This window comes from Saccostrea cucullata, unplaced genomic scaffold (assembly GCF_032062105.1).
Source record: "Saccostrea cucullata isolate Sc308-1 unplaced genomic scaffold, CSIRO_AGI_Scuc_v1 ctg603, whole genome shotgun sequence".
NCBI lineage: Eukaryota > Metazoa > Mollusca > Bivalvia > Ostreida > Ostreidae > Saccostrea > Saccostrea cuccullata.
The window spans coordinates 173,222-190,859 of record NW_026921972.1 but is presented as its reverse complement, the minus strand read 5'-3'; the positions used below and the strand labels follow the sequence as shown (position 1 = coordinate 190,859).

Here is a 17,638-nt window from a genome sequence, read left to right as displayed (position 1 = left end):
TTTGTGATTTATTTGTCTCTCTTTCAATTGGCCGCATCAAAAGACCAATAGGACAGAAGTGAAGATGCAATCCACCAATTATAATGAGGGTACCCCGTAGTCCATATTCATTAAATAGATATGTCACTAATTGTGGTAAAACCAACCCGCCAATTCCTGCTCCGAAATTTGCAACAGCATATGCCATTCCTCTCCGTTTCTCAAAATATTTTCCAAGTATCAGCATAGCAGAAAGATGAGCAGATTCTGATGTAAGTGCTGAAAGAATTATGAAATATGGTTACAAACAACATAAAGGTTTGGCAAATGACCATCTATTGAAATGATGATGCTAGAAATTACATCAGGTTGGATATATTAAAAGGGTATTTAACTTTTTATATTATTTCGAAATCAAAAACATAAGACTATAAAATAAAGATTTTAACATTAAATGTACACTTAATAATGGGCATAAAAACTATCTGAATAATTCACATATAAATCTAAAGTATATTATTGCTGAACACAGGATAGCTATTATATCTTCTCGTGTTACTCCTCTTCAGCCATGTTTGCTATTGAATCGGAATCAAGGGAATGTATATATATATATATATATATATATATATATATATATATATATATATATATATATATATATATATATATATATATATATATATATATATATATATATATATATATATATATATATATATATATATATATATATATATATATATATATATATATATATATATAAAGCACTAAAAAACCAACAACACTGTATATCCTAAATGTCGGATCTACCAAGTAGATACAAGGTCACGGATGGAAATTTATATAAAGCACTAAAAATGACCAACGACACGAAGAATAAAAATTGTCAAATTTTCGGGACGCCCTGTCCCTTCCTCAGGACAAAGAAAAAAGTTAAAAAGTCATAAGAACAAAGGAAAAAGAGAAACAAAAACAACTAGCACTACTACTAAACTACTAAACACTAGATATTTACATACTTAATTACATGATGAATTGGACATTTTTAAGAACACTAATAAAGAAATCCGGACCGGTATGAAATGCGTCCGCTATGGGGTATACTCAAGTATATATATATATATATATATATATATATATATATATATATATATATATATATATATATATATATATATATTTGTTTTTTATAAGGAACTATTTTTAAAGCTTTTCCTTAAATAAATATCTTGAACTATTAATAATACCGGTGCGTGCCCAATACCATAGCTAGCTCCGGGGCACATGATTTGAAAAGAATAAATACACCAAGTTAGAATGCTTGCACAAGAATGCGTATTGCCCTCTTGCTATAAGATATTAAAAGATTTTTTCAAAATTATGTACATATATCTTAATTATGTAAACATATGTTCCCCCTTTCCTTTGTGGCCCTTACACAGCCCCACCGTCCAAACGATCTGATTGAACATATTGAAATTTAAAAAAAAAATTAAAATCTTTACATAATAATACATGTATTTAGCCTAGATATGTGGTTCTGTAGTTTTCAAATGGAAACCTGTTGTTAGATATTTATTTTCAATACCTAATAAAAACTTATTTGCCAATATTTACAACAAACTGTATCCTCATAACTTAGGAAGGTAGGCAAAGAAATCATTAATTGCAGTCTGTTCTTTAAAGATCAAAGATAATTTCCTTGTATATTGCTGAGTCTTAAAATTTGACGGCCCAATAGATGTCCCTTTTCGCCCCAAAATCATTAGTTGAATTGAAATAACTTATGGACGCTAAAATAAATAAAAATAGAATTTTAAAAAACTTAGACGCTTTCATACCAGTAACTATTTATGATACAGTTTAGTAGGATTAATTCTTATAAAACATTACAAAGACATAGCTAAGATAACCTTTTACTTTTTTGTGGCATTCTAATTAATTTTCGCTGACATGAAATCAACAACAACAAAAAAACCCGAACATGTTAGTTATATCAATTTAAACCTGATACTCAAACGAGTTACATTATGTTTCCATACCATATAGGGTGCTTTGAGTGAAGAAGAGAAGGGATGGTTGTGGTGCGAAGGCATTGCCTAAATTGGAGCCAAGTCCAAGGATTGCCGCCAAAATTACCATTAATCTCTCTCCTAAGTACGTTGTTCCAATACCCATTATAAAAATGGCTGAAAAGTCAGAAGAGATATAAATGAGTTAATTTTAGATTTGCATTTTCAAGAAAAGATAATTCCTTTCACCACAAGATCAGTGTTTTTATTTGTACTTAAAGTGACTTTGAAGAACAGTACATTGTTTTTTTTTCTGGAAGTGTCATATGCTTTTATCCACAAGATATCCATAGAGCATTTAAATGTGTTCACATACATTTACATGAATGATAATTGAAGTCTAATCTCGAACATTGCATTTATGATAATTATATGTATACGCTGTCAATTTATGGGAATGTCGGAAATATGGAAATCCGTTTCAACATGTCATATTTAAAGTTCAAACAAACCGCTATAAATGGATTTTTTGGTTTAACGTTTTTGCATTTAATCATAAAGCTTAAAGGATACCTCTCTAAGTGTGTTGCTTAAAAAACGTATTGACAGTTGTTGAATTTCAATTTTATTTCATGTCGGTTTCAGTTATTTAAACTCATTTAAGGAAAAAATGCTAAACTGTGTACAAATATTCTGGACAGATACATGTAAGCAGATACTTACAGCTGACACTGGCTATTATTGTTTGTACAGACAAGACCAAGGATAGGACGGAGGCTGTAGTCGAATATTTTCTCTGGTATTGCACAAAGAATAATCCAAAAGTTTTGAACATACCAATGGTTAAAAAATATTCCAAGAAACATGCTATAAGTATAAAAGAAATAAAGAGGACATTAAATGAAACGTACATGTATGGAGATAACGAACGGTATTTAAGATCAAAAGTCCACAAAACAATACAAAACAGGAGCAGTGCAAACACGGACCTCCAAAACATCAGAGGCAGGGTCAGGTCAATGGAAGAGTGAGCATCCCCTGCAAACTGGTCACACCCGCCGTGTGTTCCCTGTCATGATCGGGAAATAACGGAAAAATCCGTCGTCAATTCAGTGTAAAAGTAATGGACTAACAATTAGTTTTTCAGCATGAAAAACGTCCAGTAAATTGTATTTGCTAACAAAGTCATTGTATCGACCTCAGATTTTACAAAATGCTGACTTTAAACGAGACTGTTGACATTCTTGTTTCATACTTACAGCATGCTCTTGCGTATCGAATCAACTGAAATATATAAGCTCCGTATGCAGGTGAATAAGGTATATTGCTGCATAAGTAATAGAGGTTGTTTGCCAGAGTATCACTAACGTTTTTCTCAAGTAAAATATCCACATTTGAAACAGATGTGTCAGACTCTGTGGTATCTTTTATCTCAAGCTCACCAGGATATTTCGTATCGACATAAGAATGGAAATTACCATACGTTGCCTAAATATCTAAATGTTGAGTTGAAGGCCACAGCAAAAGTTTTCTTCTTTTTAAGTAAAAGATTTTGGACAAATTCTGCTCTATATGAATACAAAAGTAGGTATGTTAATAACGAGGCGCAATCGGTACCCATAGGAATTTCAATATATTGTTGGAAGACCTTTTCCCAAAAAACATAGATATTGTCAATGAGAAACTCAAGAATCTTTTTTCATGCCAACTTCAGAGTAATTGTGTGTACTGTCGGAATGTTTTAGCTTCCTTACTTCCTTGCGTCCCTTATGCAGCAACTCAAGAAAAATTTTCATGTCAACTTCAGAGTACTTGTGTGTACAATCAGAATGTTTTAACAAAATAATTTTGCAAATGACCAATGACAAGGTGAGTAAATTTACGAGTTCCATTTTTATTGAAAAAGAAGCTGTCAATGATATCAAAAAGCCGTGACTTAATTTATCGCGGGTGATGGTTGTGTATAAAGAAAAGTAGTAAATTTTTTAGCTGTCGATTTTGGTAAAATCTTGTGAATTCAAACTGTCCAAAAGATTCTTGGAATTTTTAAGTATCCATATCTCATTAACACAATTTCTTGAATACATTGTTGCACAGTACTCTTTTAGTTTCTCCTTTACTCCAAACTTAGTAAGGAGCAAAGAAAGAGGCTTGATTGAACATTTGCTTGAACCCGTTATGTATCCTTGTTTCATTATATACATGTATATTAAAACCATCTACTCTATAATAATACTTACCTAATAATATAAACCATGCCCAGCCTTTGTCAACTGACAATGGGGTACTTTTCCGAAAGTTGAACATTTTTCATCAGTGATATTCTAGTGTAAATAAAATAATGATTTTTTTGTAAAAATATACCTAATTGTGGTCAGTATAATTTTTATACAGTCTCTGTATCAAATCTCTACAAAAAGAGTTTTGAGTTCTTACGTACTTCCTTTAAGGAAATATCAATGAATGTGGTATAAAATGGAATAAAATCCGTTTAAATCATTTGAAAATGTCTAAACCTTTTGATGAATAGTAAAGCAGCTAAATTGTATACCAGAAAAAAAGAGATAAATGTTATATCAATTTACAAAGGGACTTCTCTCTCTTCCAATTCTTATTTTACATGTACATTTTCTTTTAAATAACACACAGTTATATAACCACATTTTTTGGCCAATAATTAGAACAAAATCAATATACCGAAATAAATGTTAATACATGACTGTATTTTCCATTTCTGTGAAACTGAGGTCATGGAAGCATACCGGTTCTGCACAATACTACGACAAACGAAATTTTGCGTTTGAAAATTCTTTTTAAAAGAAAGTACTGATTGGAAGTAAGCACATATAATCTTGTATAATCTTGTGAAACAGATCCTAAGCAATGCATGGTGCATTTATTCAATGAATCTCTCTTGTCTAGAAGTATTTTAACGTAGTATTTATTCATTGTTTTAACTTCCAATGAATAAAACAAATATGCCTTACCTGGTACTAGAAGGTCAAACGTTTGGTAAAGTACCAATTGTATAACTGTACATGTGTACCACATACCTTTGTTTCTCTGCAATAGGTAAACCGTTGATTCGTAAGGTAAGGGAGATAAAAGGAATATTATTAGAGGCCGCCAAAATGAGTCAAGCAGCAAATAGATTTGTAAATAGCCTGATTTTGGATGTTTTTCATATACACATGAATTTTTAAACAACCAAAAATTAATGAAATTTTTATTACATGATAATTTTTTAGATTATCTGAACCGAAGACTCCAGCGAGTTTTTCGAAACAAATTTGTCTGTTGTCTGTCGCTGGAGTTTGCGTCGTCTTTATTAATTTTTTACAACTATTTTTTTTACTCTAATCTAGAACCACTGGACCAATTTTAATTAAACTTGGCAGAGAATACCTCGCATTAAGTTGATTAAAATTTGTAAAGTGAAGAGCCGCATTTTCTTAGAAATGGTGTTACTTTAGAATTAATAGAATTTAAATTGGTACTTTAGAAGCTTCTTTTAAAAGACTTACTGGGACAGAAAAGGTGAGACTTACAAGAAAGCATCCTGATATAGTGTAGGTTTAACATCCTTCAAATCAAAATCCAAAGTGCTTGATTAGGACCATTGTGTGTGATCAAAGAATAAGATGGTTTTTATTTAATAAGAAAAACTAAAGATTAAATGTCTTCTTCTTAGAAACAGAGAGGACGAGGCCAATCATACTTGTATGCATAAGCATCCACATCTATATACATGTACAGGTTTGTTTAAATCTTGATCCTCTTGGATGGATAGAAGTCACTATTCTAACAGGAGATCAAGATTTACGTTGGATTTTTTTTAATCGTTTCCCCAAGAGCAGAAAGCTCATGCTAAGTCATATTGTTCTATAAAACCATCTTCGGGCTGTATAGATATAATTTTGTTTAAATTATATGATAATAGCATCTATTTGAAATATAAAATAGATGCATTTATTTTATGAGAAAAGAAATCGGGTTTGATGTATAATATGCAGACTTCAAAATTAACATCGGGTTTGGGCTTCCTTCCGGGGTTGCTGAACAGGAAAGAGGTCATAGATTAATCAAGAGTTTAGATTGGTAAAAATACGCGGTATTGGCTTTTAAGAAATGTTAATTGTTGAAGATAATGCAATCTTATATACATACGATACAATTTTTATATCAAAGAAAAATATTTTGGTGTTATAACGAAGGATGTTTTTGGATTGTCGTCTGCTGTGCAAACACATGGTATTGTGCGGAAATAGCTGGCTCATGGATTGTATAAAAAATTCTGTAGTCCATAGATATGTATGACGGTGAAACCATTGGGCAAGCGCAGTTATTCAACATTTCTTGCTCGGTACTTTTTATAACTTGTGTAGATCTGCTTTTGACGATATCATTTAAGTCCAATAGTTTGCGTTTATTGCCTATGCTAGGTAAGTACAGTATATGCAAATACATTTTAAATAAATAAATAAAATAAAAATAGCGTTACTCCCAGAAGTACCAGAGCCAATAAGTGAATAAATTTTGACGTCACATACAAAGCTATGTTTACTACAGTAGTTTGGTGTGATATTAAAATTGTAAAATTGTTGTTTTTTTTTTTTGTTTTGTTTTTTTTAAGTAAGTTATTGCTGTTATGCCTAAGACACCATTATGCTATGCATCCCAAAGGATGCTAAGAATTTTCACATTATGACATGATTAATAAAAAGTTCTTTGAACAGTTTAGATTTTTCACATGGCTGACAAAAATTCCTTTGAACAATATGCAGATTTAAATTCGAATTTCCTCCATTTGTGCACGTCTATAAGCTTGCTGTGCTCTCCATGAAGAATATTAAAAGAAAGTTATGATAAATTTTTATGATAAGTTATGAACAGGTATAAATTCCTGATATATCTAGCTCGTCAGAGTTATTTGAAAGTCACTAATGCAGTATTAATAGGTAACAAAAATCATTTATTTGTTAACTTGTCAAGTTTATATATTGCATAAGGAATGCCCGAAAAAGAGGTGGAAGGCAACATCAAGGTTGGTACTGCTACTAAAGAGAGCAATCTTAGGTCCATAAATCCTTCTCGACCTGGTCCAGTCAGATGACAGCTAGTAAGGATGCTTCAACCAATTATCAAACATTGATGTTCATGTAAGCCCCATTGCTATGCAACCAAAATCTTTAGTGGGGCAAGTAGCAATCAGGAAATGTTTTGACTTCAACTATAGGGGCTTCTGTAGCAGGCAGACATGTGGGTATGGTATATTTGGATAAAAATGTAACAATGGGCACCCCATATCATCATGTCCCTTACAACAAGTATCAAAATATTTAAAGATTCCCAGATCAAAGTACAGCCCAATTTATAAGGGAGGGAGATATTTTTTAAGGGTATTACATTAAAGTATTGGTCAACTTCCCTTCCCATTAAATCTTCGCATTTTACCAGTTTGTACCATTCCTAAATCCATGCAGGTACAGATGATTGCTCATTTCTAATACCCTTAATCAATAGCATTAATTTTTAAATTTTTGATTTGATTGATCTAGAGCTGTGTACAGTAAAATTTTTGTCATTTGACAACCTAGTAGACATTATTTCTGTGTTAGGAAAAGGGCCTCTTTTAGATTAGTTAAGATTAATTAATACTTAAACATACTGGTGATCTTGATCTGTTAGGGTTCTCAATAAATGGGTTTGACTACATAAAAAAAAATATTACCAAAGGGTTCTGCAATAAGATATAAAATATGGGAGACATTTACAACAATATTTCATTGGTTAACAAAATAAAGTGAATTTACACACTTCAGATCAATTTTTAGTTGATGACGTTAGTTTTACTGGGAAAAGGGAAACAGAATGCATTATACAGCTTATTTAAACTGAAAAATTGTAGGCCCACTGCGTGATATTGGTGCCTCCTTAGCTGAATATAAAACTGCATGCCATACAGAATCACATATTAAGAATTAAAAATATACATTGCTAAATAATTGTCTTGCAAGTTTTACAGCCAAAAGTTACTAAGAGTTACAATCCGTAGTTGGATTGTTCAATTTCTGTAGTAAGGCAATTAGATCAAGCATGGCAATAGGAGAATTTGTGATGCAACCAGTGGTGCATCCAATCTTTAGGCCTTATCACTTCATTTGAATTTCAACAGGCATGAATAGTGACTGGGAGATGTGGTTACAGATCTTACAAAATTTCAATGGTATACATGTATAACTTTTTAAGTACACATTGATAACATTGCAGTGGTAAGTGTCATTGTCAAACTTACGAATAAAGAAGGACTAGGGATTTATTAAGATTATGTGTTAAAATTATGATTTACAATGCTATTTTCAAAGGTAAGCAGATACAGGTACCAGGTGTTTTCAATAGCAGGTGGCTGGTGCAAGTTCTCATAAACTGTAGAGGCATTTCAGGGACCTGGCACCAAGGCACAATAGATACACCACAAAGCTTACCAAGGAACTTATGAGAATGATCATGGGCTTAAAGTAGACAGATTCTGGAGGCATCTTTGTCCACAATTACAAAAAAGTTGTACTATCATTGCAAAAGTTTCATTACTTCTTTAATTAGGAACAAATGTGTCCACCATTTTTAAGTCACATAGTGCAGGAAGTTACATTCTTGTCATGTTCATGCTCTTCATATTCATCAGATAGGTCATACAATGTATGTTGCTGCCATCAGTTTTCAGTGTAAGTTGAAATATCTTCAGAATAAGTCGCAAGTTCAGGTTCATATATTCACTCAAAATCCTCTAAATATAGGGTACATTAGGATAATGTAAATACATGTATTACATTTACAGTATAAAAATTCAGGTCACAGGGAACAGGTAGCAAAATTATGTTGACAATGCAGTAAATTCAAATAAAAATGGAATTTGTTGGCCACATATTTAGTTTTTTACTATTACAACCACATGATAATTAAAAAAGTGTGCAAGTGTTTCCACATTAGGTACATATATACTTACATATGAATCTTACCTTTCTAATGCTTCATCAACATTAATTAATCTTTTTGTTTTCTTCTTTTTATTATGCATGGTTTGTAGTATACTTTGCTTTTACACCCAGAAATGATGATCATTGCAGTTATAATTCAGACTGCAGACACCAAAACTGAACCTGACCAAGGTATAATGTTCTTGAATATTAAAGTCTATTCAACAGGGTAAGTGAGTAACTAGGTAAGGATTCAATGTTGTACAGTAATATGTAAATATCTGCACTGTTAGGTACATGTCTAAGTATTTGAGGATAAGAATCAAAGGACCATTGGTGTGTCATTCTGGGTGAAAGCCTATTATACAGTATCAGTTTACTATTCTTGGGGAAAAAATAGGGATAGGGGAAAATTTAAAACACATTCATTTAGAATAGGGGCAGCCACTGTTCATATGAATTGGGTTGTAATTTAGAAAAAATGGGGCGGGGGGGGGGGTGCAGGTAGATGAAAATCTCAAGGGTACAAATGGTACACTCAGGGTCCACTCCACTTTCTAATCTTTTCTAAATCCGCGATTGATTTGCAAGAAAAAAAAACAGTGATATTTGTTAATTGTTCTGCTTTGAACTATATGTAGATTACTGACTTTCATAATATGAAAAGGTTTTGTTTTTGTTATATATGCCACCTCATTGTGCTCTTAGTCTATTGCAGTATTCACTGTGGAGGTAATGATCCAGATAGGATCAAGGGGGGGGGGGGTGATAAAACTAAATATAAGCTAAAACAGGAAATAAAAATGACAAAAAAGTACATGTACAAAATTTCTCAAATTCAAATTTGGTCACAGGCCCTTCTTGTTTAGAATGGAGGTACGTTCAGTATAACCAAGCAAAGCCAATGGAGAGGTATTGTGTTTGCTTTGATAGAGATGTTGCTAAACATGACCTTGGTTTGTGTGTTTGCTAGGTATTATACAGGATATATCCTCCTTTTGGGTTAGAGATGGTGTTCACCTTTCTGAAGGGGGGGGTATACTTCCGGAAAAAAGTTAGAATCAGTCCATCTGGAAGGAAATAAGTAGGGAAGTTCAGTATTGTCGTGGGTCAGTTGACTTGGTGCTCCCTTGTGGGGTGACTGCAAACGTTTACTCGTTTGCAGCCATGTGGCGTATGCGCACACTTAAGTCAACTGATATGTTAACTAAGTACTATTAATGGGAAATAATTGTTGACTATAGGTTAACACTGATCGAGCGAAAATGTTGTGCTGATGCGAACTGCATTGCTGTGTGATTGGGTTTGATAAATTGGAGAAAAACTGCATTTTGTATGAAATAATTATTGCAGATTGTGTATGTAAACAGGGACCTATATACTTAGTATATAGGTCCTGATGTAAATTAGTGAAGATTAACTAAGTAACCGTCCGCGGATTACCCGGGGTGGTCAATTTGTTTATATTTGCTGAATTTGATTGATGATTGATTGACTGATTGATTTGTTGTTGATGCTGAAGTGGGTCTGCCAATGTTGTATTGATTTGTGCGGCGACCCACGCAAAATGCCATGACAATACTCACCACATACAAATAAATAATTATTAACTTTTGGTGGTGTTGAATTTTCTCTATATAAATAACAATATTTATACTAAAATATATGAAACCTAAGTTGGGACACAATTGCCAATCGAAGTTAAAAAGAGATACATAGGAAAAAGTCTTTTAAAAAAGGCTTTGCTTCTTCCGTATAATATTTTATTTTGGTTAGTTAAATTATGAAACTTCAAAAGTGTTCTCCTCTCATCTTTTTCTTTACTTTTAATATTCATTTTGTGCTTTCTAGAGTTTATTTATAACAAAAGAGTTTGTGTTGCAATTTGATTTTTATGAGTTTTTTAAGTTATTGGACTTTCTTGATGTTTGCTTCTATGAATGGTTTATCTTTTTTATCTATATATTATTTAGTTTTTGAATACTAGTAACTATGACTGTATGTAGATGTAAGAGGTCTGAAGTATTAGCATCTATTTGAAATATAAAATAGATGCATTTATTTAATGAGAAAAGAAATCGGGTTTGTTGTATAATACAAAATAAACATCGGGTTTGGGCTTCCTTTTATGCCGGGGTGGCTCAATAGGTAAGAGGTCACAGATTAAAAAAGAGTTTAGATTGGTAAAAATATGCCGAATGGCTTTTAAGAAATGTTAATTGTTGAAGATATTGCAATTTTATATACATTCGGCAAAATTTTTACATCAAAGAAAAATATTTTGATATTATAACGAACGATGTTTTCGGATTGTCGTCTTCTGTGCAAACACATTGTGATGTGCGGAAATAGTTTGTTCATGGGTTGTATAAAAATTACTAATTCTGTAGTCCATAGATATGTATGACAGCGAAACCATTGGGCGAGCGCAGTTATTCAACATTTCTTACTCGGTACGCTTTCTAGCTATTGTTATGTACCATTTAAGTCCAATTAGTTTGCGTTTACTGCCTATGCTAGGCAAGTTCAGTATATGCAAATACATTTAAAAAAAATAATAATAAAATAGAAATAGTATTACTCCCCATGCGTTTGGACCGAAATTCGAATTGGATCTTGGAAAATTTCCACAAAAACGGAAGTACCCGAGCCATTAACTGAAGAAATTATGACGTCACATACAAAGCTATGTTTACTACAGTAGTGTATCAGAAAATTTTATTTAATGTCGGATTATTACAACAATTAACATTAACATAATGTGTCAAATTGTTTTTTCTCAAGTAAGTTATTGCCGTTATGCCTAAGACACCATGATGCTATGAACCCCAAAGGAAGTAAAAAATTTCCACATCAAGACATGATTGATATAAAGTTTTTTGAACAGTGTTAAGTTTTTCACATGATTGATAAAAAGTCCTTTGAACAATATGCAGATTTAAATCCGAATTTCCTCCATTTATACATGTCTGTAAGCTTGCTGTGTTATCTTTTATGAATATTAAATGAAGTTATGCATGATAAATTGTTAGGATAAGTTATGTATAAATTCCTGATATATCTAGCTCATGCCAGAGTTGTTTGAAAGTCACTAATGCAATATTAATAGGTAAGAAAAATGATTTATTTGTTAACTTGTCAAGTTTATATATTGCATGAGAAATGCCCGAAAAAGAAGTGGAATGCAACATCAAGGTTGGTACTGCTACTAAAGAGAGCAATCCTAGGTCCATATCCCCCCTCAACTTGTGCCCAGTCAGATGACAGCTAGTGAGGATGCTTCAACCAATCATCAAACATTGATGTTCATGCAAGCCTATTGCCTCAGGTTATTGTAACCAAATCCTTAATGGGACAAGTATCAATCAGGAAATGTTTTAACTTCAACTATAGGGACTTCTGTAGCAGACAGACATATGGTTATTGTACATTTGCATGAAAATATGGGCACCCAATATCATCAGGTCCCTTACAAGAAGTATCAAAATATTTAAAGATAACCTAGATCAAAGTACAGCCTAATTTATAAAGGAGGGATATACTTTTTAAGGGCATTACATTAAAGTATTGGTCAACTTTCTTTCCCATTAAATCTTCACATGTTACCAATTTATATAATTCCTAAATCCATGCAGGTATGGATGATTGCTCATTTCTCATACCCTTAATCAAATAGCATATTAAATGATTTCATTGATCTAGAGCTGTGTACCGTAAATGTTTTGTCATTTGACAACCTAGTAGACATTATTTCAGCAAAAGTTAAATTGAAAAGTGCTTGTACATTAATTAATACTTAAACATATTGGTGATGTTGATTTGTTTGGGTTCTCAGTAAATGGGTTTTACTACCTAGAAAAATGTTACCAAAGGGCTCTGCAATAAGATGTAAAATATGGGAGACATTTACAACATTTTTTCATTAGTTAACAAAGTAACAAACTGAATTTACACACTTCAGATCACTACTTAGATTATGACTTTACTTTTACTGGGAAAAGGGGAAACAGAATATATACGGCTTATTGTAAACTGAAAAATTATTGGGCCACTGAGTGATACTGGTGTCCCATTAGCTGAAGATAAAACTGCAGGCCTACAACAAGAATCACATATTTAGGATTAGAAATATACGCTGCTAAATAATTGTCTTGTAAGTTTCACAGCTAAAAGTTACTACATGTATGTTGATAAATATGGTAAAGGAGATGTTGCAGAAAAAGTTACCCTTTTGAGAGTTACAATTCGTAGTTGGATTTTTCAGTTTCTGTAGTAAGGCAATTAGATCAAACATGGCAACAGTAGAATGTGTGATGTAACGAGTGGGCATCCAAACCTTAGGCCTAATCACTTCATTTGAATTTCAACAGGCATGGAAAGTTACTGGTAGATGTGGTTAAAGTTCTTACAAAATTTCAATGGTATACATGTATAACATTTTAATATACATTGATAACATTGCAGTGGTAAGTGTTATTGTCAAAATTATGAATCAAGAAGTACTATGGATTAAGATTATGTGTCAACACATAATGTATAACACATTATGTATAAAATTGTTTTTAAAGTACGCAGATACCAGGTGTTTTCAATAGCAGGAGCAATTTCTCATAAACTGTAGAGGCATTTCAGGGTCCTTGCACCAAGGACAAAAGAGACACCACAAAGCTTACCGAGGAATTTGTGAGAATGGTCATGGGCTTAAAGTAAAAAGATTACTGGAGGCATCTTTGTCCACAAATACAAAATTGTAGTACTATCATTTAAAAACTTTCATTAATTCTTTAATAGGGAACAAATGTGACCACGATTTTTAAGTCAAATAGTGCAGTAAGTTACATTCTTGTCATGTTCATGCTCTTCATATTTAGCAGATAGGTCATACAATGTATGTTGCTGCCATTAGTTTTCAGTGTAAGTATAAAAAAAAATTCTTCAGATAAAGTTCAGGTTCATTTATTCACTCAAAATCCTCTAAATTTATGGAACATGAGGATAGTATTAGTTATCCAGTTTCAATCAAGGGTGTACGGGGATTTACCCGGGTTTTATTCCATACACCCTGAGGCCGAAGGCCGAAGGGTGTATGGAATACAACCCGGGGTAAATCCCCGTACACCCTTGATTGGACCTGGATAACGAATTTATTTCCTTTACACCCATAAATATGCTTTGTAAACATCAGAGTGTGTCTCAATCTATCGTTTAAATAACTACGTACTACAATGCTTAGTGACGTCATGTTATTTGGTTTTTATCATAGAGAATGTATGCATTGTGACGTCATGTTTTATTTACACCCGGCTCAAGTCGGTTGCACGGATATTTACACCCGACTTTGTAACCAATCAAAGCTCGTATTACAAGCTACATAGGAAATAATGTAAAATATTACAGTATATAAATCTAGGTCAGAGGTATAGGTAGTAAAGTAATGTTGACAATGCAGTACATTCAAGTATAAAACGGCCACATGTTAAGTTTTTTTTTACCATTTCAAGCACATGATTATTAAAAAAAATGTGCAAGTTGTTCCCACATTAGGTACATATAATTATATATGAATCTAACCTTTCTTCATTAACATTTATTAATCTTTTGGTTTTGTTTTTTAATTATGCATGGTTTGCAGTATACTTTGCTTTTACACCCAGAAATGTTGATCATTGCAGTAATAATACTGATTGCAGACACAAAAACTGAACCTGATCAAGGTATAATTATGGAACGCCATTACTGCCTTATAGCATAAATCTATGCATTCATTGTGTCAATTATCATTACGTGATGTGAATATATCTTTACGTTATGTCAATTTTTAATGGGGTGATGTAAAAAATATCTTTACATCATGTCAATGCTTCATTACATGAAGTAAACACATTCTTCCATTATGTCGGCACTTTATAACTTGAAGACCAAAGTTCATTATGTGAAGTGAAAATATGTTTACATTGTGTTTAAACTTTATTACGTGAAATGAATGTTTCTTTATATTATTTCATTTCTTTAATATATGAGGTCAAAATTGCATTACGTCAAGTTAATTTCGTTTTACATGTGTTCTATGATTAAATTTATCAATACGTTAAGTCAAAGTCCATTCCCTTATGTGAGTGTATATTTCTATTATAACAAATCATTATTACGTGATGTTAATGTATCTTTATTTTACGCCGAGGTCATCACAATGTGAGGTGAATACATCTTACCTTTATGTCAGTGCTTCATTACGTGATGTAAAAAGGTCTATAACATAATGTGAACATCTATTATGGAGACAGTCCCGGCGTTCCATATTATGTCAACACTTTATTACATTATGTCAAAACTCCATTCCTTTATGTGGATATTTAATAAGGATATGTTAACTCTTTCTTATGTGATTTAAAACTATCTTTACATTGTGTTAATTCTTTATCATGTTGATTACAAATGTTCATTACGTGCTGTAAAATACATTTACATTATGTCAAAGTTGATAACCGTGTTTTCACGACTGGGAAGGGGGGGGGGTCCTGATTTATTAGGACGAATTACAGACACGTTATATGAAGGGGGGGGGGGTTAACTTCCTCTGATATAACTTTATCATAGAAAATGTTCATTGAAATTCAGCCCCACTTTTTGCTGAAGTATAAGGGTAACGTAATATATTTGGAATTTTTTTTTCTGACTGATCGAAGTTGGACCCCCTTTCACCCGAAATAGGACTTTCCAGTATGGATTTTTTTTGCTTTTTCTTAGACTTTTTTTTCTGGCTGACAAACCTCCCCAACTGTCAAAAACGATGCAACGTCACTGGAATTAGTCATTTTTCAACCATTCCAGGATCAGAATTCTGTTACAAAAATCTACCAGTCCCTCACTTAAATTAATTGACCATGCCCTAGTAAACATGGGCTTATATCAGTGGCGATCTTGGGTTCTTGAAAAGAGTAGCTGTAGGGGGACGATATGGTGTCTAAGTTGGGGACCAGGGGGTGAAAGCCCGGAAGCTCTCAGGCTTTAGATTTTTTTTTCATAAAGCGTTTCAACTTATTTTAGTTATACTTTATATAAAACTAAGCTTAATGCAATTTCCTACAAAGTAAAATCTATTGATTAATTTCATGCATATTTTGGTCAGTAAATATGGGAGGGCGGGATCCCCCCTCTCCCCACCGACCCACCAGTGCACGTATGAAATACGATGTGCATACACTTTTTTTTTTTAAAAAAAGGAGGGTTAAAGACTGATAAAAAGCTTAGGACAGTGTTTTGTAGTTAGATCAGAAGTTTCAGACTTAACAAAATGATTAATTATTAAATTATTAAACGGCCATTGAATATTGACGTTAAAAAAAAACAATCGTCAGAAAAGATTCCATGGGAACATGATCCTATTTATAAATTTAACCTGATATTTAATTAAGGATTAATTTAGTCTTGTGTTTAATTTAATATTTGATATGTTTAATTTAAATTATTTGCATGTTTAATATATGTGCATGAAATATTGAAAACACAAAACGAAATTGTTGAAATATTTAAAGATATAATGACAAGAGGCTTAAGCATTTTAGACACAATGTAAAGATACAATGGCATAACATAATAATGATTTGTCAAAAAGTAAGGGAAAATTGACATCATGTAATAGATTCCCCTCGTCATGTAGCATATTGATGACACAATATAGTAAAGAATTGGCCACATGTGACAATTTTTTTCCATCATGTAATGAAATTCTGACATCGAGTTATAGCGACTTGATATTGAATTAAAGATAAATTCACATCATGTAATGAACTACTTAGACCAATTAGTAGAGAGTGCACATAATGTAATAATGAGTTGAAATTATATAAAAACATCTTTACACCGCGTAAAATTGTTTTGACTTAATGTCATAAAGAGCTGATATAATGCAATGGAAGGTTGACGCAATGTAAATGAAGTGCGAGTTAATGCCATAAAGACTTAACATAATGTAATGGTAAGTTGACATAACGCAACAGTAGTGTGTGTAAATGTTATAAAGACTTAACATAATGTAATGGAAAGTTAGCATAACACAATAGTAGTGTGTGTAAATGTCGTAAAGAGTTGACATAATATAATGGAAAGTTGACTCAATGCAATAGTACTGTAAGTAAATGTCACAAAGTGTTGACATAATGTAATGAAAAGTTGACACAATGTAAGTGTAGTGTTCTGCTATAAGGCAGTGACGGCGTTCCGTATATAATGCTCTTGACTATTAACTGTGTTCAACATGGTTAGTGAGTAACTAGGTAAGAAGTCAATGTTATGCAGTAATATTTCTGCATATCCCAGCGCAGTCTGCTGGATATGCGCCGTTATCGCAGGCGCAGTTATTATTTAACCTTTCATTGCGAAATTGCAAACCTTAGTTTTTTCGGAAGAGTTATCGTCCTTTTACATCATGACGAAGCGAGGCTGAGACGTAGGAACACAACAAGAAATAGAAATTGACTTTTTAACCATAAGATAGGCGGTACCGTTCCAAATTTTATTTGAAAACGGTAAGGTGTTACTTTCTCGGGATTTGCGATGATTCTTAGTGGATGACAAAAAAAATATGATGCCGAAGTTCAAAAGTTTCCATTCACAAAGCCCAAGGAAAGTAGCACATGCTGAATCGCATTTGTTCAAAAGATCTAT

General features: G+C 32.5%; 1 protein-coding gene across 1 annotated transcript; it reads right to left on the bottom strand.

Annotated features, from left to right (window-relative positions):
• Positions 1 to 45: 45 nt before the first annotated feature.
• On the bottom strand, positions 46 to 2,165 carry LOC134260988 (monocarboxylate transporter 12-like; the record flags this gene model as incomplete). Its single annotated transcript, XM_062743485.1, has 2 exons — positions 2,025 to 2,165; positions 46 to 258 (listed from the first exon to the last, which is right to left on the bottom strand). Coding segments are annotated over exons 1-2 (349 nt in total), but the record flags the coding sequence as incomplete, so codon positions are not given.
• Positions 2,166 to 17,638: the final 15,473 nt, after the last annotated feature.